This window comes from Tinamus guttatus, unplaced genomic scaffold (genome assembly GCF_059628265.1).
Source record: "Tinamus guttatus ecotype Peru unplaced genomic scaffold, ASM5962826v1 Tinamus_guttatus_pri_ptg000211l, whole genome shotgun sequence".
NCBI lineage: Eukaryota > Metazoa > Chordata > Aves > Tinamiformes > Tinamidae > Tinamus > Tinamus guttatus.
In genome coordinates this window covers 2,786,944-2,811,931 of record NW_028288745.1, presented here as the reverse complement: position 1 = coordinate 2,811,931, position 24,988 = coordinate 2,786,944, and the positions used below count along the sequence as shown (strand labels likewise).

At 41.2% G+C, this 24,988-nt stretch overlaps 1 protein-coding gene across 1 annotated transcript in view; it reads right to left on the bottom strand.

Annotated features, from left to right (window-relative positions):
• The window catches only part of DENND1B (DENN domain containing 1B), a 144,976-nt gene that overhangs the window by 98,142 nt on the left and 21,846 nt on the right, over positions 1-24,988 (bottom strand). Inside the window, exon 3 of the mRNA XM_088524372.1 lies at positions 5,808-5,851. Within this exon, the coding sequence (XP_088380498.1) occupies positions 5,808-5,851 (44 nt within the window). The remainder of the gene's footprint in view (positions 1-5,807; positions 5,852-24,988) is intronic.

The window sequence follows — 24,988 nt, the reverse complement described above, 5'->3', positions numbered from 1 at the left end:
ATAGCTGAAGGACAGTCAAATATTAATACTGCACTTATTTGAACAAACATGGAAAAGAGCATTTCTACAAAATGAAGTCCGCCAATATCACAGCTGTATGACAAAAAATGGCTAACATATGCATACAGTCTATTAAAATGCACATAATTTGACTCCAAATGAAAACATATCTAACAAGTAATTCCATTCATCTGGCCCTTTTTCACCCAGCTTTAAGATATACAAATGCATGCCTTTTCACCACAACACAGCAGCTGCGAATGAAAAGGAGAGCATTCAAATGATCATTTTCACATCATATTCCATCGTCTTTTCACCAGCTTCTCCCCAGTCTTTCTTTGAGCCCCATTCTGTTACAAGAGAGTTGCTTTTTAGATCAATTCATATTTCCATAATCCACACTGCTGTTTCTCCCTCTCCTCCCCAGGGTGGACTAACCCCTGCATCCAGAGCTATGGCTCACAACTGTCATTAAGACCTACAACAATAACTAGATAACAAAGGAGCTGGGCGAGATGAGGCGAGGCAGCACCATATGCTGATCAAGTTCAACAGTTTTAACGTAGAAGCTCTATAAAACAAAACCATTGCAATCCTGAAAACAAGTATATTTGAAGTTGCCACCTGTCCTCAAAATTTCAAGAAAGTCAATTTTATAGCCTTCTATGTATTTGGAAAAAATAAACAAAAAAATCCCTAAGTATCAACAATCTTTGTTGGGATGCATAAAAATGATTAGAGTGTATCTTGGAATATTTGAATGCTTTAGTGTCTCAACGATCCTGGGTGTTCCCAGCATGTCTATAACAGTAGTTATTCCACAGAGCATTTGTTAAAAATTTTTCATGGAACCAAGGAAATCAACAATTTACTGTATTTAAAACTAAGGCTATCAGCAAAAGAAGGGCATCTGAAGGCAATCACTAGGATTTCCATATGCAAAGCATGCTCTTGGGTGATATTCTTCAAAAGAAACAAGGTACATTTAAAGCAAGATGAAAAGGCAGGAAACCATAGGAAACTATCTTAACCTGAGAAGGTTTATTGGGAAGGCAGAAAGTTGTTGTTATCTCCTGTGGGTTAATCATTTACCTAAAAATTACACAGGACCAAGTCCTTAAATATCCTTAAACTAAAATAAATCAAGTATAGTTTCAGACAAAAATAATTTTGGAATGCAGCAAGCTTATTGGAATGATTCCTCCTTCCTCAGACCCATGTACTCAAACACTAATCAAACTTATTAATGCACAGAGAGGACAATTCCAACCTCCATCTGCATCTCCACCCTTAAAAAAAAGGGGTAATGAAAACAATAAAACTCAAGCAAGTGCCTAGGTAGCTAACATAAGCATCGGAAACGTGTTTAAAGCCTCCTTGGAAGAGGAGCACAAAGGCAGCAAAGGCAGCCCTGAGCACCCGCTCGGCCGCTCTCCTGGCAGGGCTCCTCGGGCACAGGCTGTGACAACGGCCTCCCGCCATCACCTCAACACAGGCGACAGACTTCACTTTGCTTCTTAAAATCCAGCTTTTTCCAAGTATTCTTCTGTTTTCTAAATCTTAATAATATTACCTCCTTCATTCTGCCCTTCCTATAGATTTGCTGCCACGATCCATGGAATTAAGCATTCTATCCTGCAAGATACAGAGCACTTGGGTCCAATATGACATTCCCTTAAGCTAGGCTTAATTGAATTTAAGCTAGGCAAGAATTCATTGTCCTATCTCCTACCACTGAAGTGGCTTCTCCCAAGAATGTCTCCTGCCTTAGCAGCCACTAAAAAGGTCTTTCTGGCAGAAGACACTCTGGGGCAATAACCGGTCACATTAAAGAGTGACTAAAATCTCCTACAGATTTAAAAAACAACATCCAGAGCTATTGTAATAACTATTTTTGTAAGAAGCACTAGACCTCACCCACTTCAAAGGTGAAGTCAACACAAATGATAGCAGTAAGGATGATGCCTCATTTAACAGCCAGAAAAAAACCCTAGTACATAGATTTTCTTTAATCCTTATCCTATCTTTCAAAAATACAAAGATTTACCAAGTAACAGACACCGAGGTTTGAACGTCTAATGCGACATAGTACTGAAATGAATTTGTAATGACAGAGGCTTTTCAACGTGCTGCTTAGGGCACTCTCATGCCCCCTGCGTACGCATGCATATGGAAAGGGCCTTCAGCTGCCTCGTGGTAAAGGCTCAATCCACATGTTGGGGCCACAGCCACCCCTGCAGAGTCACTTGAGCAGAAACCTGCACTGCCACCAAAGGAGCCACCCGTTCCTTGCAGCACTACTAGCACAGCCCTGCTGCCTGGTGACTGTGCCAGGAATGAGGGAACCTCATCAAGTGACCTGGCACTCAACTATTTTTGGTTCAAGAACGGCTACGAACACGACCACTCCAGGGAGATCTCGGCATGGCTGATATTCATAGGACTTCTGCGTTGACTTCAGTGGCATGAGAACACAGCCAGAATCACTGCACCTCCACAGGGTGACACTATAAAGCCCTAACATCTATATTTGGCACAGACACATTTTAAACAAATGTAAAGCTTTCCTTTTGTTAGCAAAAGCGTGGGTTTTTCCCCCTTAAAACAATTAATCCAATTGTTTTTAGAAATGTAATATCTTTTATTTATTCCAGAAATTATAGCACTTTTTAATAGTTTTTTTAAACAAATTTCCTTTCAAAACTGAGCTTGCAAACTTAAAACTCCAATCTAACCAGTCTGAATAAACAAAATGGGAGTTTCAGGATGCTTAAGAACACTCTTTATCATAAAAAATTCACTGAATTAAAGGGGAATTTCAATACACTACAGAATGGAGCTTGCAGGAATAGACATTCAAGAGTGGATTTTAAACAAAGAATATTCATATAGCCATGAAATGGCTACTGCCCCCCTACACATGCTCTGGAGAGGTTAACCATCCATGCTGAAGAGCTAAACTCGCACAAATCAAGACCCTGCACAAATCAAGACCCCCTCAAAGTTTTTCCAGAGTCATGGACATTTGCCATTGTCAAAACCATTTTTGCAGTGGTGATTCCAGTACAACTGTGAGTTATACTCTGATTATACTCTGATATCTTAACAAATAACTCTTCTAGCCTTTGCAGTTCTTGTTAATTACGTCCTTCTTTGGAATAGTACAACGGTACTTTGCACGTAGAGCCCTTCTCACACAATTCCATTGTTCACCTGATGGGTAATGGGAATCACTAAAGGTAACCATCCCTACCATCAAAAGAAAAGCTTTCTGAAACACTCTAAGCAGAGAGCGTTATTTCTCATTTCCTTCATTGGAGTATTTTATTTTTCATTAACTTATCTGATGGGGAGGAGAAAAGGGTTTCCCTTTTCCTGATTCTAGTGATTAGAGAACTACCAACTATTAAAAAAAAAAAAAAAAAAAAAAAAAGCACTGACCTGCAGTCTGGGCAGAGCAGAAAAAAATTGCACATTCTTTGGTGGTACCAAAGCTACAGTGGTTCCCCCCACCCCGATCATGCATAGTTTCTACAGGGTCTTATGCAGACGGAATGTTTTGCAAAACTAAGTTTTGCACTTGCATTCTCAACATCCGAGAAACAGGAGACAAAGAAGTTCATATACTGCATAGCATAAAAGAAAATGGCAGCCCAAAAGAATAAGAGATTTATGGGAATAAGTAAGCACCGAAAAATTGGAAAGTACTGAGAGAAAAATGTGAGAAAGAGGAGGAACACATCAAAATTGCATAGACAAGTTTTTTGTTTTTTTGGTTTTGTTTTTTATTTGCATTATGAAAGCAACAAAAAGGTGACATGATAAACTGTAGAAAAATTCGGGAGGCGAAGAAAATATTTTGCCCACTGTTATCACATCACTGTGCAAACAGACAGCCCTTAGATTTTAGGAGAGATGATTCTTTGGGATACATCCAAAAACTAACTCACACATTTTACATTTAAAATAGAAATGACTGGAAAAAAGGAAAAGAGTAAAAATCTTATTTTGTCTTGAAATATTCTCCCAAACTTCACTGAAATTACCCTAGTTTCAGTAAGTCTCACTAAAAAAAAAAAAAAAAAAAAAGTAAATCTGATGAAATTCATATCTTCAAGACAAATGTACTGAGTTCAGGACACACACACACCCCCTTTGTGCTCATTTCACTGATTTGGCTCTAGACCTTGATATAAAAGTAGTTACTACTTTTTTTTTTTTTTTTTTTAGGTCCACTGATTATAACAGTAAAATTTCCTTTGGGGAAAAAAAAAAGTTAATATGTATTATTTTCCAGAAGCCCCCGCTCCAATCCCTTGCAAGCAGTTTACCTGAAGCAGCAGCTTCCCCACACTATTGAGGCAGCCTGAGGTACCCTTGTTTTTATAGACTAGCTCTGTCTATTGCATCTTTATACGATTCCCCTCCAGTCTTCAGTGGGCTTCATCTTCTAATCATATTTCTGCACCAGCTGTTCACTGAATAACCTTCGACTTTCTGAGTAAGCTCCTATTTTTCTTCATACATAATTTCTCTCTTTTTTTTTTTTTTTTTTGTTCTTTTTAGATCAAGTCTTTCTTAGGGAAAAGGAGAAGAACAAAGCAAATCAGAAAAACAGAATTTAAATCATAATGAAGCTCATTCAGCACTGCAGAAAATTATCAGAACTTGGAGGATGTCTTGCTAGGACCACATAACAGCACACTTGGCTCCTATACCATTTATCATATACCATTTATCAGTATCTCATAAGTAGCACATGTTTCTGACGGATGAAATTCCCTAAGCAGACATCCTACCTTCTATGTTGGTATATTTATTCCTTTCATCATGAACCACCTTACAGCTGTCTTTACAGAATCTTGTATTATTAATTAAAAAAAAAAAAAAAAAAAAACAAGATCCACTGTTCAAACATAATGAGAAATGTTTGACTCAGTAATAGTCAAAATAGAAGAAAAAAGACAGACACTTATTCTATTAAGCTTCTTATGTATTTCTCTTTAAAAAAGTTGAAGTATTTCCATAGAAAAAAGCAAAACTGATAAAATAATCAAATGGAATAATTTTATTTAGTTCTATTATTGATAACTTTACTAAAATATTCTACCAAAAAGATCTAATTAATAGCTTTGCCATTGTTGCAAATACTGAAGTAATTTTTCAGTGCAGAATGCATAAACTTACCACCGAGGATTAATTATTTATAAAATCTAGGGTTTCGATGCTTTCAGAATCAGCAAGTTTCAATCACTGTCTCTTATAAAAGACCCTGATTTTTTTTCCTCAAGAAAAATAGCTAGAGTATCAATAAAACAATATAAATTAAAAGTATAAAATTGTAAAGATTAGGGAACAGAAGTCAAAGGTTCAAACATTACAAGTGTATACTGAACCACCTGGAGCTGTTCAGCTTTTCTGTTTGTGGTTTTTTTTTGTTGTTGTTGTTGCTGCTGTTACAATTTATTACCTTAATATTTGGCTTCCTAAGATTAATTGTAAAGATTTCTTGATAAATTCAGCATATATTGAAATCTAAAAGAGACAAAGCTCCAACACTTTCAACAGAGCCATCTAATAAAATACTCTATATTAAAAATAAAGTGATGCAGAGAGGCAGAATTATATATAGTGCTTCAAAACTATATTGCGTATTCCTGTCACAAATGCATTCTAATTATCATCCCACCAGTTGGGTGAAGACTTCCTTGCTGATGTCATTAGCATCTGCCTTTCTACAGCTGAATAGGAGAGCTTTTTATTATTATTCTAACATAAAAAAAAAAGTTCAATCTCATGTTTCCAACCTGGTCTCCGAAGTCCTCCGGGAACTTCCACAGTACCACTGGATCTGTAAATAATTGACAGACAGCATTAATCAGAGGCAAAGGAACAGAGTATTACAGTCAGAGTACATTAATATTAAAGAGAGGGTCAGCTTAGCTTCAGCTTAGCTTCAAGCTTTGAGGCAAGTGGAAAAATGTACCCAAAAACTAAGGAAGATACTGGATTATTAAAAAGACCTATTTCATATTTATGAAGCTATGTTTATTGTTTTACATGCAATAAGAGGTTATTATGTACTGAACCACTTTCATATTTAACTTTTCCTTTCCTTTTAGTCTCCAACTACCTCATTTTTAGGTAGGTATTCAATCTTCACATATTAATTTAATTAATAATGTGATATGAAATTTCCTACCATTAAGGAAAGGAAAGATGTAAATATAAAAAAAAGTGCAATTAAAATACAAGTATAATGAAAATCCCTGAGCGTACTGATTAATCTACTTGAAGAGCTTTGTTTTCCAAAACATTTTTTAAAAATATTTCAATTATATCTTCAAGTTTTCATTACCTATTCTAAATTGTTAATTCTCAAACAATGAGGATTGCTTGTATTACAATGAGAATTATGCCATATTTTAGCTTACAATTAATAGCACTTTGTATGCATCTAGAACAGCAGTCTGCACCATAACTGTGCCCTCAAAATAGAACAGTAACGTCCAGACCACTGGATCTTCCACCTCCTATGCCACCTCCTATGCCATCTCCCCCAACTTCTAATATGAAACTGTATCACAAATATTCACCAAGCTTCACTACATCACTGGATAATGGATGAGTGCTGCCATTTCTTCATATGCCTGAAGTGAAAGTACCTGTCTCACTAAAAGCCAAAGGCAAGTCAGTGTCCGAAGCTGGATGACAGCCCGAGTTCCGCAGTTTCTGCGCACGCTGCGGCTGGAGCTGGGCAAGCGCTCCGGGTCCCACACTGCAGGCCTGCGTGCCCGAGGGGCTAACGCCAGGAGTGACCTGGAGCAGGAGTCCCAAGAAACGGCCTGACAACATTCCCAGCATTTTGGCTGCCTCGGAAGTTGCTAGGATTCCTTTCTGCTGAAGAGCCAAGGCCTCTGAGACCTAGTCAGCTTTCCACTTCTCCCAGCAGCCCCCAAACCCAGCGCTACCTGATAAATCAGAAGCTTCCCTCTTATTGCTCTATTTACCCCAGAACTAGAGGGGGTCTTCCCTCCTGGCAAGGCAGGGAGGTTGCAAAAATGATGCTTTAAAGAAGGGGGAAACATCATCCCTAGTGATACTGCCATTCCCAGGCACTGACTGCAAACCCCATTACTCTCCAAGCAGCCCCACGGCTGCCTTGGCCTCGGCCACCGCCACGCAGGGTGCCCGCCTGCACCGCCCCAGGGGTGCCGCGCAAAACCCTTCATCACCACAGCCCGATCTCAGCCTGCCTTGCTAATGTGCCTGGCTGAGAACACGAGTCTAGCGGCTCCTACTCACACCTGAGGAGCTGCCACAGTTGATATTTGTGGAAGATGACCTATCCTGCAGCTCTCTCCATCCTCCATCCACCCAGGGCAACAAGAGAGGAATGCTATGCTTACACTTAGCATGAGCAGCACCTGGTATAAAGAGATGTTAAAGAGTGGTGCTGAACACAGTCACCATTTAAAATGGAAATTTCCCCCTCCTCCCGCCGCCCTGGGATGTTTTCTGCCTATCCAAATCACAAACCTGCCTCTGGGATGGCCAGACACAGCAGGATTTTGGAGAACTGTATTGTAAAGGATTTCATATTTGCGTTCCAGTTGCTATCATGAAAAAAGTTACTACAGGCAAACTGTGACCTCATCAATAAATTCACTGAGCAGCATGCACGGTAACAGCTATCAAATTCTGAAGGTCAAATAACTACAAATTACTTGCTAAAAAACACCAGAAATTGTGCAAAGGACATCTTAAAAGTGCAGAACTGCGGCCCTATGTCCACACACACTTTGAGCAGGAATTTCTTGGCAAATAAGCAATCCCACTGGACTCCCACCTGCTCCTGTTGCCCTCCCTTACGCCAGTGCAGATATTTCTATGGTTATAGAAAACAGATCAGAGAACTAACCAAGTTCAAACTCTTCTTCTGGATTTTTTCAGGTTACTGTCAACTAGACAAAGGCCAGAACACAGAAGATAGAGTGGGGATGGGAAGTTCTGGAGGGAAAAAAGTGGGACTACTTCACAAAGCACTCGGAAATCCAAGCCGGTCACTAGTTACATCCATCCCCCCCTTCTTGTCCGGGATTTCCGAATCCTGGTTCTACCACCTAGAGTTGCTTCTAGGTAAAAAGAGTGCGTGGCCCTTGCGTCTCCCTCCGCAGCCCCTCCACCCCCTGCAACACAAGGAGCTCCAGCAAGTTCTGCTGGGCGCTGATATTTTCATACACATCCTGGGATTGCAATCCAGCGTCCCTCTCCTTTCACTAGCTTTTCACAGAAGGCCTCTCCGATATTGCTTTAAATTCCCACACTCAAAACAAAAAACCCAACAACTTTAAAGTAAGCTCCAGCTTCCTGAACTGCAACTTTAAGAAAATATATTTCCTTTCTCTGCGTTCTTCTTTGAATTTCAAACAAAAAGGCATAAAAAAATCACAAAAGGATAATTGAAAACAGCAAGAGTAATACTCCAAATACTCCTACCTCCTTAAAAGATTCCTCAGAAACATAACCAACTCTCAAGATTAATATTCTTAATTCTGTTTTTTTTTTTTTAATAGTAGTGTTACAAATAAAGTAAGAATTTTACACCTTCAACACTTCTCCAAGAGCTTTGATCCAAATTTTGCATTTGTTATTATTGGCTTTTAACTGGTTATTTCAGTTGTTTCTTGCCACAGATTTATTAAGTAAGGAAATTGGATATGACTTATGCCTCAAAAGAAATTCCCGTTTTCTTTCTATTCCTTCGCTCTCTGAAACCAAACCCCAATACCTAAAAAAAGCTTTAGGATTTTATGAAAATTATCTGAGCATCTGTTTGGGCTTTTTACGGATGATTATGTTTGTTTCTACTTTTGGAGCTAGACTCAGGCAGCATCTGACACATCTTTGTAGCAACTTCTCACAAGCGCTGCACAAGAAGAAACAAAAGGGTACTGATTTAGGGAAAAAAAGAGAGAAAGTATAATCCGATTTTGCAACTTTATGCACTTTATCTTCAGATTTACAAAGACTGATTTTTCTTTTCCCTGAGGATTACTTTCCAGATACCCCATCTGATCTGGTGATGTTAGGTCAATTTTATGCTGATTTTATGGGTGAGAGGATGAGAACGGCACAGAAATAGCTGTTGCTATAGCTGGCCGATGAAGTGCAGATTTTATTTTCATTTTTCAAACAGACTTCGGACACATGCTCAATTCTAAATGTATCAGGCAAGAGGAAAATGTTAAGTGCACACCTAAATAAGCACATATGCCAGAATGGTGCACATGTAATATGTACATACAGACAGACCTGCACATGCATGTGTTACTTCTTCCTCTGCTTACTGCACCCAGCATAAACATTTCTTACAAATGTACTCATTTAGCATGTGTTAAAATACTTTACAGTTTTTATAGATAAATATATATATATAAAAAATACAGCATTTGAAAGTGTATCCAACAAGTACAAACCCCACAAGCTTATCTCACAGTGGATGGATGGGCTGCACAGCATATATTAGCATAAAACTATACAGTATTTTCTAGCATCAAGTTTCTTTTTGAGCTGTAAGCAGCCAGTGGAACATTTATGCATATATTCACACAAATACACACACACACACACATATATATATATCTATGCATGCATATATATGTTTACTGAGAGAAGAATGCCATTCCTTAGTCTTCAAAAGGGAGAAAATCGCCGTAACTGCAACAAGGTTACAATAAGCTCCATGACAAAAATCCTAATTTCTAAAGGAGAGCATTTAAGGAAAGGTCATGAGCTTTAATTAAAATTTGCTATAATGGCATTTTTAGTCTAACAATGCAACTAGAGTAGCACAGCACATTGGCATTACCCGTGTCTGAAAGGTGAAGAGAAAAAAATCCTGGCACGGTGTTTTAGATACTGAGAAAAACATTTCATTCAAAGCCATGTTTCACATGTTGTATCCGTTAACACCATGTTTAGATTAAAAAATAGAAGGAAGGTAATTTATTTAGAATGGAATCAAAAGTTATAAAAACAGGGGAAATATACCCTAGATATTGTGTCTACTTTGAAAGCATATTTATACCATAAAAGCCACAGTTTCTAAAGCCTCCAAAATTCATATTTAAAAAAAGACTCTTGCTCATAAGCAAGCTTAAAGAATATTTGTTTTCCTTAACTGCCATATGAAGAGACAATATTTCATTCTTGAAATTTCATCCTTATCACATAGCAAGCCACAGGGAAAGCTGGTACAATAAGGGAGTAACACACTAGGTTAGACTGCAGTCACCTAAAGAAAATAATTCCCTAGGGCATCACTCATTTCAAGTGTGCAAAGATCTGTACAAATTTGCTCTGCAGACACCCAAAATAAAGTTTCAATGAGTAGATTTTGGTCTGACCTTTAGAAATAGAATTACTTTGCATTTTACAAGTAGCCTAACAGCATATCATTAACTGAAAACAAATGTTATGATATCTAATATATATTTTACATATTGTGAATTCACTTACATGCAATGGATTATTTTAGTGAATAATACTGTGTGGCTCCTCCTAACCTATACTGTCCCTATGGCAGGTTGAACTGCAGAAGCCACCAGAGAGGAAACTCTTTATTATATCCATATACATGTACATGCATGGTTATCTCCCCATGCACATTCTTCAAAAGAATGTGGTCCATAGTCCAGCACTGGCACAGAAAGCAAGGGCTGCCACAAGACTAAGAGGTCTGAAAGGGATCTAATGCCAAGTCCGCTTTTCCCATTTTGCCAGGCTCTCAGACCTTCTGCACGTGGCGGGTGAGCCAAGCCCAGTCCAACTTCATCAACATTACACATCTCATCAATAGAAGCAGCTCCACAAAGCAGTACATGTTCTATTGGCTGGGGCCAGCTGGCACAAGAAAGCACCGTGCCCCCAGGCTCCCTCCTCGAGAAGCCGTGTGTGCTCCACCACCTGCCCCGGCCTGGCATTTACACCCGATACCTAACGCCCAGCCTAGTGGCCTCACGGAGCTGGAGGAAAGCCACGGAACAGGACCACAGATTTCCCCGCGCTACCTGCACACCGGCAGCTTCCCAGATCTGTTGCTTGCTGGAGAGACTGCCCCAACTATGAGGAAAAAGCAGCTACTTGACCACAACTGAAGGGCTACAGACCTACGAGATGGGAGATCATGCACTGCCTCATCCACAGTGAGCCTCACTGCTCAGGACTGCCACCGGTGTGAACGGCAACCTCGACTCTGTCCTCAAATGAGGGTCTATTCTAATCCTCCCAGTCTTCCCAAGGCCTCCTGTTCTGGCACTTCATTCTTACCATTCAAAAAGCCTCCTTAAAATCCAACCCGAATCTTTCCAAACGCAACCTAGGCCCATTCCTTCTCCCGAGTGCGCTTTATTCCCTCCCAGAGGTCTTCTACATCCTTAGGGATGCTCTCTCCCTGCCAGCCTTTCCCTTCATCAAACAAGCTCAAATTGCTTCATATTTGCTACATTACTTTTTGTTTCTTTTTTGAACTATCATTCTTGCCCTTCTTGGAACTGTCTCTGAATGCTCTAAATCTTTCCATAAGTGTGTAATCCAGAACTGAAACAAGCATTGCAGTCACGACTTCGTCAATGCTCAACACCACAGGATTACTTCACAGCCATTTTTAGCTATGCTCTTTATGAACTTCAGCACCATGTCAACATTAAAGAACAAAACAAAAAAGCAGGATGAAATTCCTCATTTGTGTTCGGCTACGGTTTCTTGCATTTCCTTATTTGAGAACCGCTACTGGGCGGTTGTTCTGCTTCTCGTGCCCCCGATATCGCTGTCACACTCGGCCCAGGTCAACAGCACTGTATCTTTAACAGCTCCCCGGTTTAACGGCAGCTTCATCTTCACATACGCTCTCCAACACTGTGCAGGAAGAAAGAGACCCCCGAGGTCCCCAAACAACCAAAACAAAAGCAAATGCAGACACTGACAGACACGTCGTGCCTGCACATTCCCTACACCAGCCAAGGCACTTGGGCAACAGGCTGGAGGCCTTAAAGACAGAGCAACAGATCCCAAAGGGGCCCTAGTTCTACCCCACTGCCAGATCCAAGAATGGATTCCTGCAGCAAAGTTTGAAGGATCCTGTATGACTACACGAAAATCCACAGGAAGATGCATAAAGGAAGTAATATGAACAAGCTTTATAAGTATCCTTGAAAAACTGTGATCATGCCCAGCAAAAGCCATCCCCGGGCAGGCTGGCCTGCAAAGGAAACACGTCCAGGGCCGGCCTCGCTCCCGCTCAAGTGCCCCTGGGGTCGCGCACGGAGGCTCATCGGCCTGCAGCAGCGCATAAAAGGAAGGCAAATTTTCAGCAAGCATCATGGCATTTTCTTTATAACCCAAATCTTTCCAAGTGTTCACATGAATACTGACTTTTCTCATCTATAAAAAGTTAAAAAAGAAAAAAAAAAGAGAGAGAGAGAAGAAACAATCTTTTGACAAGAACGTATCTCTGCAAACTTTGAAACCGATGCTTGAGTAGGTGGATAGAAATTAAGGGTGATTTCTCTCCTTCTCTTCTGAAAGCCATTTTTAGATGATCTTACTAAATTTTAAATCAATTTCCAACAGAGGTAAGATAAAAGTCTACTTCAGAGACAATCTGAAGCACTTACCAATCTTGAACAAAGTGCTAGAGACACGTAAATGCTTATATACCCTTACACAGTTGAAGATACAGTCTCAAATTATGGACTCCGTTACACACTCCTCCTGCGTCAGCATGAACGCAAGGAGCGGGGGCTGCTGCCCTGCACAGTATGTGCGAAAACACCCAAATGACGAGGATTGAGATGATCAACTCCTCTACAACCTGGTCGGCCAACGTCTCTCTCCTCTGCTTCGTTTTGGGGAATGATAATAGGAAAAGGAAGTTATTCTGTGTGAACTTTTCCACCCGTATGAGGCTGCAGCTTCACGCACGTGTCACTAGGTCCAACTTATGGGACTGTGGAACTTGGTTCATCACAGTCCAAATCTTTTTGCATCATTTATGATCTCACTCATCTACCTGAAAACATTTTAGCTCCTAAGTAGAGTTTAGAAGCAGATACGACTCTCAGTCCTGCAAAGTCTGAATAGAGACAAGCATGGAAAGGTTTCTAGAGAGACCAGAAATTAAACTACAGTACATTTGATGCAAACTTAGAAAAATGAGTCACATGCAACACTTTAAGAAGTATTCAAAATATTACAATTCTGAAGTGTTCCACAGGAAAAATACAAGTGAGTATGACACATTAAAATATTAAAATACATATTTAATATTTTAATATGTTAATATATTCTTGTACGTAAGTATATTTAATTATATTTAATATATTCTCAACTTAGGTAATTCTACCCCCCCCCCCCCCCAAATCTATCCCTATAAAGGTAACTTCACAGAACACAATACCCACCACCCAATCAGCTTTTAGGAAAACCACTTCTAAAAACCTTTGCAGCAAGCAACAAAATATAAAAATCACCTTTCATGCATTCAGATAAAGAGGGTAAGTTACTGAGTCGTAACTTCTCCAAAATTTCAGAAGGAATTAGAGATAAATTAAAAGCACTCTTCCATGCCATCAAACTGGCAGATGATAAGTACCATCTAAAAATGCAAGCAGCTAGCCTAATTAGCACACATTCAAGTTGGTAATGGGACAAAAATTGCAAACACATGCTGGGAACATCATCTCAGGTAATCCTCTTGATAGTATCAGAGAATAATTTCAGAGAGTAAAACACAGCTAAGGTAAAATGAAACAGATTAATTAAGCAGCACAGTACTGTGCCTGGAGAGGGGCAGTCTGCATGAAGGCTTTGGTTTCTCTCTTTTCAGTGGCACAGGATAGACAAAAGCCGCCCTGCCAAGTAGAGCTGGTCTTGTCCTGGGGCAGGAGCATGGACTAGATGGCTGCTCAGTTCCCCCTCCAGTTGCACTTTCTCCAGAGCTGTAAAGTGACTCCTTGTGGGAGAAAACATCGTTGGGAAGAGAGCAGGGCCAGGAGGCCTGGGGTGCTGAAAGCAAGCAGGGAGGAAGAGGCAGGCAGGGGAGGAAGGTGCATTGCTGACAGCTGCCCTTTTGGGGATGAAAAGCTTCCAGTTGTTGCTCTGCCAACACAAGAATACAATGAATAAAGCAGGAAGGATGCATCAGTCTCAGGCCACGCATTTACAACCACATTTAAGCAGTAAGTACAATTGACTTTGTTCAAGGAGCTCTCAGTAACAGAGGTCTCTAAATCAAGTTTTCTAATACTGCTATTGTTCAAAGATAAACATCTGTTATACAAATAAACAGCAGCAATAACTGAAATAGCTTTCTGACTCAATATAGCATTTTAGGACTGCAACAGTCAGGAAGAGACCAACTGTTGTACGTGTTTTCACAAACAAAAATCTGATAAATAACAACTGCAGTCACAAAAAAGAGGGCTTCCAGCAGAACAGACTGAGCCTTTCAGGCGCAGAGCCGCTTGTTCCCAACTCGCTAGGTGAGGGGCCGAGGCCGAGCGCGGCCCTGCGGCTCCCGCGTCCGGGGATCAAAGCCGGGCGGCCCCCGGGCGCCGCAGAGGGGCCCGACGCGCCGCGGAAGAGGGAGGCAGCTACAGCATTTCCCGAACATCAGCAATCAAAAGGAAGAACTAGGATAAAATAGATTGCAGAAACTTCATCAAAAAGTGAAACTCAGGAACCCTTGCTAACTTCTCTGGCACTTAAAGAACGTCAGATTAAAGGAAATATGCAAATGGTGCCACCGCCGAAGAGACATGAAAGTGCAGGGCCGCGCGCGTCGCCCCGGCAGCGTGGGCTTTGCTCATCAAAGGAACGCCAAAGAAAAACTTTTATGGGAATGTTAAGTCTGTTCCTGTTCTATTTCTCAGAAAACTTATTATAGAAAGCAACTGCTTTCTTAGAAAAAATTCTTTTCATTAAAGAGTAAGAAAATATATTTACAAAGTTACACCAAATTTTAAGAATCAAGATATAGACGAAACAGAGCCCTTCTGGAAAGTGGCACCTTGCAAGACTGTTCCCAGTGTTGAAATCTGAAAGAAGGCAGTGGGCTACAAGTAATCCTACATACTAATCTGTCAACTTTCACTTCTTTACTTGCACTTTATGCATTCATCTGCAGTCCTACATCACTAGTTTCAAACAGTTGCTACTTCAGCAAATAGCAAACAAATATGAGACAATAAAACACTAAGCCCATGAACATGCACGGCTGTACTTAGTTCCTTGACTGCTGCCAACTCTAAAATTTTAGTTACTGTCACTTTATTGACTTTAGGTCAGTTACGAAAGAGGAAGACTTCCAAGAACTACATTTGCCTGCTTTTAGGCTGCATATCCTTTAGGCTGTACATCCTGAGATTATTTTGTGTTTTTAAGTGCTTACATAGTAATCTCAATTGCACATTTTGCAAGGTGCTAAACTTCCATTAAGCTTTAAAAATTTCCTACAATCTGGCTAGAAGGCAAGTCTAACATCTCCCTTCCCCACATCATTCTCCTCTTTCTACACATCAAGACCAGTGGCCTCTGCCTGCCTTCAAGTCATCCAAAGGCTTATATCTCATTTTGAAAAATTACTTAAGCAGTAAACCCTGCTTATTAATTATTAATTAAAATTATTAATTTATTATTGTTTAATTATTAATTATTTAAGCAGTAAACCCTCCCTGGCACCCAAAGAGAATTTTTGAGAGTGTGACTTTCAACATTTTCCCTTTTAACTTTTCTTATGAAAACTAAAGGGGGACCTAACTGACAAGCGTGTCAACGCGCAGGCAGCACCGTGGGGCGGCTTCTCTTCTCGCTCTGCAGAGGACATCTTAGGTGCCTGTCTCTGCTGCAGTCGCAGCCGTGGTTGCAAGGCAGCACATTTGCAAAACAGAAAGGGGAGTTCTGTATCAGTCCTTTTTTCTCTCAAGTTCAGGAACATAATTATAAAGACTGAGTTCTCACAGGTAAAATGGAAATGCCTTTTTCCTTGTAGGAAGCTTTTCCCAAGGAAAAGGCCTTTAGCTGCAGCTGAACACAAGTTAGGTAGGCTTGCAAGCAAGCTGAAAACTATCTGACAACTGAAAATAATTTCTAAAGCATTAATGCTTGTGAATACCTCCAAAGTACAAGTTACTCAGGGAATTAATGGCACAAGGATTTGTATCTTTCACTGCCAGGAAATTTTAAAAAACAGTTTCAGGAAGCCAGTTATTATATGGTGCTTATTGCAATTCAGGATTTTGTTTTTAATGGATAGTAAAACAGAGAAACAATCTACAAATGTAAAAGCCTCTTGGTCTTTAAACAAAAGGTACCCATTAAATTCTCCTCTATCGCATACACAATGCGCACGCTGAGCCGGCAGGTGAAACCCAGTCACTACCCACCATTATAAAGTCACGGCAATGCTACAGCTTTCAAGTAACAGCCATTGCTACCCCGGCCAAGTGTCACCTTATCTCAACCTGTATTTAAGTGCGGAAGTCTGTGTACATCTTACAGTAGAGGCACTCATGAGATTCAATGGTTGCAAAATTTACCATAGTTTTATTTAGGAGTACTTCTAATTTTAACTTGCATCATCATAATTCCTCTCACTGTACTCAGCAAATCAAGAATGTGAAAAAAGAGCAAACTTTAAAGTAGTCCAGCTAATAGAGTCCATGGTTCGAACCAGGGCCTGGCAGAGACCCCAGCAGAGCGCACGGCGCAACACGTCTCAGAGCCGGCTGCTTCTCAGAATTCCCACTGGAAACCCTAAATAACAGAAATTCCCCAAATAAATACAGGTTCCCCTCTTATGAGCAGGTAGCTGGTCAGAACTTCTAGCCCAAACTTGCTATTTCTTTCAGAGCGCGGGTCAATCCCTTTGCCCAAGAATTTGTTACCACCGGAGGAACAGAGCAGTAAGTCATTTCAGCTAACGAGGGTACAAAGGAGGAGTCTTTTGGGCTGCAATGCTATTAGCCATGCTTCAGGATAAACCCTTAATCAGGGTGAGAGTTCATTGCACAGAAAGTGCACAGATAAAACGAATATGTTCAGCCCTCATTTGGTCTTTTTGCAAGACAAGCAGAAGTTTCTTTTTCCTGCTAAGTCTTCAGAATGAGCTTGTAAAATGTGGCAAAACTGCATGCCCTTTGGAGCTGCAGTGTTGCTCTTCATTTTTCTGGTTTTCACTTGTAACTCAGAATGATTTACAGCTCATAAAAAGGAGGACATAAGCACTGACTAAAGACATACCAAAAGAACAAGAAGTGAACATTATATATGCCTGCACATTTAAAAGGTTTGAAGAACAAAACAACAAAATATTAAAAATAACAAGATACTTCTGTTCTTTCCACCTTCAGCGCCTTGTTCAAAGCCTTCTCGGTGAGACCAGTGTACAGAGACGCAGTGAAATGAACAGTGGCTGAGAAAACACCGCTAACTTAATTCACATCTAAAATCCAATACTCATTTTATATCTAGTTCTGTAAAGATGCAAAGCTAGCTCACTGCCTCACCTTGGAAATAAGGCACCTTACGCAGGTTTTTAAGTCTGGGCTTTCTTTTAAATCAAGGTACAATGTTCAGAGTTCTTAAAAATATTGTGGGCTATGTGATACCTTATATTGGTGCTGCAAGATTGATTGTGAGAAGAATGTGGAAGATCATGAACATTACTGCCAAGCTAAATGTAGTAATGAAGAATTAAACCTCTTTCACTTCAAAACCTACTGGAGGTGGCCTGCTCTTCAGCTCTAACATGTCAAGAACGCCTGACCAAAGAGGGAGTCCAAGTAAGAAACTACTTAAAACAGTATTTTTTTGTGGAACCTACACAGATCACATACAGAAAGATGGGGAAAAGATGGCACATACAAGAAACTATGTCCATGTATGCTACGGGTGCCTGTACTATTCTTGCCTAATTCCCTTTAGGAAATACAATTTTGATATCAACTTGGACATGAACCTGGGGCTATGTGTGAGCTTGTAAAGCGAACAGCCCTGGAGGAGAGAGGTCACAGGAGATATGGAGGAACATTCAAAGCCATTTTTACCAGATTCTTGTCAGAAAGCCTATAAAAAGCAATCTTACATCACAGCTTACCAGTCTAAAGATTCAGAACAAAAATAAAATAAAAATTGGGAAAAGATTACCAAAAGTTAATGTTTCTGTAATTTTTAAAGACAAAAGTAGTCCAGGTCTCTCGCACCTCCAAGTTAAAAGCCACGTGTCTGGGAAACGGCGCCTGGAGTTTGGCACGTGGCGGCTCCGGGGCTGGCTCGGCTTCGGCCTGTGCGGGGCCCAGCCAGAACCGAGGGGAGGAAGGGCCCGTCCAGCACAGCCGCTCTGGACACGGGCAGGATCAAGGGCAGCAATAAACTCAAGGATGAAAACTCGCCCTAGACACTGACCTTGATGTGAGCACTTCTGGTTTGTGCCAGAAGGGATGCGAATCTTGAAATGGGCCATCTTCAATATTTGGGGAGCGCAAGCAGGAGTGAAATGCCGTCAGTGTCTTCCTTCTATTGCGGGAGTATCATTCATGATGAAACATTCATGTTTTATCATTATACCAATTCAGTGGCTTCCAAACACAAAATACATAAAGGAATCCTGCCAGCTTTCCATCTGGACTGATTAACGCCAATCTAGCATAAACCTGCACCGAGGCAGGACACCGTCAGGAAAACACTCCCCACTACAAACCCTCCTCGCACGGCTTCCAGGCAGCGTCCTTGCCGAGCACCTCACACCCACCGCTCCTGGGACGCAGGGAGCTCACAGAGCCGAGCCCAACCAGGGACAGAGCCCGGGCGCCACGAGGACTTGTATTTTTATTATATGTTAACTAGCAGAGATACTGCTTTCAACCTCTATTCGCCTCATCCTACGATTACACTGTGAAACAAGGCTGGTGCACGGCTCGTGATACTAAGCTCATGTACAGAATAAACACGATCGTTACAAAAACATAAAGGGTTCAACAACCCTCCACCTGCGCTTTGTCTTCACCCTCCTGTTAAAGCATAGATGGTCTACATGAAATCAGACTTCCCTTTTTGCTCTCAGGCTGTCCTCGCAATGGATGGGAGCACAGCAGCACTAACAGCTCTGACAGGGCCAGTTCGGGCTCCTCTGGGTGCCTACAGCACCAGACCTGAAACATTCCCAACTGTGACAGCCCCAACTGTACCAGACTACGTTTCCGAACTTTATATATACACACCGTAGTCTTCAGTAAACTAAATGTAAACAATCATAAACATTCTCAGTTATACAGAAGTCTTAAAACCGTAACAGCTGCATTGTTTAGCCATGGGCTAAACACATATAGTTACTATATGAGTAAACAGCTCATAGATTTAAGTTCATTAAAATATCATTTTAATATATATCTTTTCCAACTACTTTTGATGAGGTATTCATTTTTTCCTTGGTTGTTTATGATACATTAAGCCTGAGTAAAGATGAAGGAGCATGGATCAATAAGTACTTTTTTTTTCTTTCTTTCTTTCTTTTTAAACCTTGGCTTTTCATCTCGCACCCAAGCTATTTTAATACCATGGAGGGGAAAAATAAGCTCATCAGTCACCTGATGGAGTAATTCAAAACTTAACCAAACAGGGCTAATGGGTGAGAATTGAATTGAAAACACCTTGACAAAGAAAGCAATTTCTTTTCTTCGCACTCCTCAGAAGCTGTGGGTGATCACTGTAATCGAACCATCAACAGCGAGGGGCCATCTGTCCCAAGGGCCCTCCACGCGAGCAGGAATCAACAACAAAAAATTTTAAAGGCTGGAGCACATGCACTCAGCCCGGAATGGCCCATGACAGGCAGCATGCAGCTGAAAACCCATGTTTTGACATTTTTCACATACCAATCTTTAAAGTCAACACTGAAGTTCTGGTAAGAACAAAACATGAAAAACAAGTTAAGAGGCCGCTTACAGAAAGAGCAGTGTTACCCTGACAGCTAATAAACCTTATAAGCAGCTGAGATCTTCACTCTGTCACAAAGCACTGTTTTGGTATCCAGGAACCAAGTTTTTTTAAAAAAAAAAAAAAAACAAAAAAAAAAAACCAACACCTTTATACTAGCATTTAAGTTGCAAACTCTACAGTATTAGTCCATGCAGCTAATGATATCCTAGTCACAAACCACTTAGAATTACCAAACCCTGTTGGTTTTGTAGCAAAGACAACACTAAGATGGGATCTTCCCAGAGGTTTCCGAGCCAGTGGCTGCACACAATACGGTTTAGGATACGTTCTCGGAGAAGGAGACTCCAGGGAAAGGTGCCCCTGGAGCCGCGAGCACTGGGATATGCAGTGTCGCAGCCTGGGATGCTCCCATGCTGGGGCTCTCCCCTCGCTTTCACGGGGACACCACACATGGCCACAGGTTAATGCTATTTACCTCCTCAGTACTTCCCTACCAGAAAACACGCTGATTCCTCCTAAACCAGACCACCTGAACCAGCTGCACTGCCCCACGCGCTCCTCTAGCTGCCACAGAGCTCTGGAGAAGCCCAGAGCAGCTGGGAGGGCAGCAAGGAGCAAGGGGAACGCGACCCATTTGGCAGTTTCTTTGCAGCTTTGTCCTCCTCTGGTTTCACAGAGCTGCAACATGGACCTAGGCTGGCAGGACAGGCAGCAAGGGGGGCACTGAGCAGCACGGCAGAGCGGGAGTGCAGACACGGGTTTCTTCTGTTCAGCCCTGCCGGGTACCTGCTCCGTGACCTTGGGGGAGGCATTTCCCCAGGAACCTCATTTTTCACTTGTATAAAACAACGACACGGATACTCCCCCTAAGGTGCACATCAAACTGGGCACCCACCACACTGATGATCAGAGTGGGACTACCAGACAGCCCAACATACAAATTAGTCTTGACTCAGGAGAACATTCACAGACAAAGCAGCCGCTTCCATGTGAGCTACAAGACAGTTGTGAAGTCCTGTACGTGCATGATTAAACTGTTACATTTGCATACTAATTTTTAAAGTAACATTAAGTGAAAACAGCAAGTAAGAAGGATGGTGTAGATGCAGTAGTTCAGTTTAAGTTGTCACATGCTAATTGTTGTATTCTGGGTGCAAAATACATTTTAATCTTATGGACGCCCCAAAGCCTATTGCATGCTTCATTTAGTAGAATCTCATTTCATCATATTGTGCACCAAATACTGAAAATAAATTTAATAGTGTAGCTATATATAGTCTTTAATGCTGTACACAAAACTCCTTTCCTTAAAAGTTGTTTTCCTCAAATCTTCCAAATATGCATGACCGTACAAATCTATCGTTCTTCTAACACCCATGTACTTCAGCAGACAACAGACTTCATCTGGAACAGGAAACGCTGAAGTTCAAAACAGAGCGCTGTGCCCCGACCCCGCCTGCCAGGTCAGGACTCCAGGCGCCCTCCGCAAGGCGAGCGCTGGCGGCAGCCGTCACCTTCCCTCCTGCGCGGGGTTTGCTTGCGCTGCAGCGGCGGTACCGGAACGCGCGTCCCAGGAGAGCCGGCTTCCGCGCGGGTTTCCCGGCTCCACGGCTGCGCGGGACCTGCCCGCGGGTCCTGCCTGCTCGGCCCCTGGTGGCAGGGGACACCGGCTGGGTGGGGAGCAGGCACTGCTGCAGGCCACCGAGGAGAGAGGAAAGGCACCTGCCACAAGTAGTCGGTGAGGAGCTGTCAAGGACTGCAGGGGAAGGCAGGATTAGAGAAAAACGGGCCAGCAGCCTGTTTGAACAGTATTTCTGCCTCTTGAACAAAGACCTCACTCTTCCTTCCCAGAGAGTTTCAACAGAACGAAAGGAAAGGAGGAAGGAGGAAACATAAGCAGTGCATGTGCACACCACACACCTAGCAGTCAAAAACACTAGCAAAGAAAGAACAATGTTATTGATGTGAAAGAATAAGGAAACTCTCATTAATAAATTAGCAGCTGCATAAATTAAGGATGTGCCTCATATGTAAATACCATTTTACCAAAAAAACTAATGCAAATATTTCAGATTACAACTATAATACCAGAAAACAGTAACAGCAGCCAACATGCAACTATCCAACACACAAGGAGCGAAAATATTACAGTATTTATTCCATATTATGCCACATTGCACTGACTGTAAGAAATTTTTCATGGAAAGACCTTCTCTCAACCACTGCCCCTCTCCCAGTTCACAATTTGCCAGTGTTCAGAGGTTGCATGACAGAATTAAGTGGCATGATGCTTTTCCCATGTGCAAGGATAACTGGATGATTATGCCACCCATTTTGTATTTATTCCTCTGACTTGTTCCTTGGCGTAGATCATTACAGAGCTCTCGGGTTACCCAGAAGCTGCACATCACTAATCACTTCAAGTCACTTCACACTCCTGTTTTGTCCTCCCATATGTTCGCTATCTTTGTCAGTAAGTCGGTGCTGCTGTCACTACAACAGATAATTGTCCTAACAAAACTCTCGGAAGGATGATCTGCATGAGCAGTGCTGTGTGATAGCTAACAGAAAATTCCCTATTTATTTTTCCCTTTGTTTCTCAATTCTAAGCCATCCACAGCAGCCCAAGGAAAGCTTAACACCTATGGTTATATAAAAGTGGCAATTTATGCTATTTTATTTCACTACTAAAAAACAGGTGAGCTCCATGAATGTATAGAAAAATTAAACCAGCAAGAGTCCACAGATGAAACCAGCTCATGCTCAAAAAAGAATTAAAAATCCATATTGCTGTTTGTGTTTAAAACTAAAGGTTAATAACTTCTCATCAAAACACAAATTCAAGGCATGACCATCTGGGCCCTAAGAAGACAGTACTAGTGTGTACCCAGTCATTTATCAGGAAAATGAAAGAACTAAGAATATTTATAACCATTCCCAGATACCAGTCAATCTTCACCAGCCACAAAAACCCCTTTTCAGGGCAGAAATTAGTAATGTTTTCACTCGGACAAGACCTTCTGCTAAAATACGCTGTGTTGCAGCAGAAACAAAACCATGTGAGCGCACTTCTTGAAGGACAGTTCAGCATGCAACTAGATACAACAGAAGCTGTCTTGCTTTAAGAGAATTAATTCGAATGTTTAACCAAGTTGAACCATAATCTACCACACCAACAATCTCCAGACTGAGGGTACACAGTATATTTCTAAAACACAGCTATGAAAAAACAAGGTATTTTCTCACAGCACTTTTTACTGAGTTCCTTTTGATAACTAGTGAGCAAACGTACAGAGTAGTAGTACACTACTGTTCTTTCCAAAAAGATACCTCCTCCTTCAAGCAAATCTCAGACAACTAACCTCTTATCTTGAACCTTCAATTACTCTGATACAGAAAACCAGCATATTTATCATAGCAGGGGAAAACCTCTTATTTCAGAGAACTGAAAAGAGTAAAAATAGATTTGAAGAATTATGGTCATGTAAACATCACATCTTTGTGTTAACAAGTTCTCCCAGATGACTTGCTATGGATAAAGTTCTTCATTGCCATCGGGGGGATTAGCCTGCTCTAGTTGAACAGGAGGCCTGCGAGCCGAGCGGCTCTTTCACACGTGTTGAAAAGCAGGTACAGGGCAGGAGCAGGGCAAAAAGACTCACCCGCCCGCAGACAATTCCTTTGCCTAGCAGGTAAATTCCACTGAATAATATTCTGATTATTCTAATAATATTCTGATAATCAGAATAACATTCTGATGTTACGGTTTCAGAAACAAAATCCTGTTCTAACTCCAGCCCATGCTAGCTTGCTTTTAGCTTTCCCAGAGCCAATAAACCACCTTCAGATATACATGCATGACTTAGGAACTTCTATTTTTGATTCATGCAAAAATGTTCATCACATTTTTTTTCTTGTAGCAATAAGTGGGGAGGGGGGGGAACCACCTTGACAGCAAAGAGATATTAACTATGTCCTATCACACAGTAACCAAAAAAACAGCAGTAGTTCTAGCCCTTTTTTTCCCAGAGTATGGACATGTTCCATAAGACAGTAATCTAGAACATGCTGATATAGTCGGTCATCTTGCATACAATGAAGCAAACTAATAAGCTCAGACAGCTTAACAGTTTGAGAAGAAATAATTACAGGAGAAACCCCTATCTTCTTTTTCCTCAAACTCAAATGAGAAATATTGTGCTGCCACCTACACCAAAACCATAAATGTTTTAGCTTCCGATGCTTCTCCAGGGGCAAAAATGTCATTTTGGAAGAGAAAACAATTTCTTTCCCTCAAATTTGGAAAGCCTTAAAGGTCACGATGATTCACATAACAGGCAGCCCACTGAACAGTAGTTACAAAACTAACCCAAGAGTGGTAAGACAAATAGCAGAGTATAAAGGGTTATTCATTTTGCTTTTACCTAACATCTACAGAACTTATCTCCAAGGTATGTCCAGCCACGGACTACAGTTCTGAGTCTTTCATTTAAAAGCGATCCCTTGAATAGCTCTGCCTTTCTGGCAAGCTCTCGATGCTTTAGTGAAGTTACTGACTATGCTTTGGCACCCATGAACCCAAAACGACTTCTAAGGAACATAAAGACTCTTCTCCCACATTTGAACACATGCCAAATCAAGGAAGCACATGCAGTAATACTCTGAGAAATTTATCTCCACCGTAATTAAACAGAAGAAAAAGGGATGTCTATGAAATTGATAAGTGAGGGATTAAGATTATCAATTAAGATCAAGCATATATCAAAATGTGTTTCACTGCGTGCTGAGAAGCCTTGTTGCTGTCTGCTGAGCAATGCCAGTGGTTACTGATCACTTCTTTCAGTGCAAGGAGCCTAAAACTGTCCAGGTCATAAGCAAATGTTTGAAATAGTGACATGTGAAGAAGGTCAGCAACAAAGCATTGCTTTAATCCCCTTGTGTGGAGCAGGAAGAGGAATTTACCTCAAGTAGAAAACACATCTACGGCCAG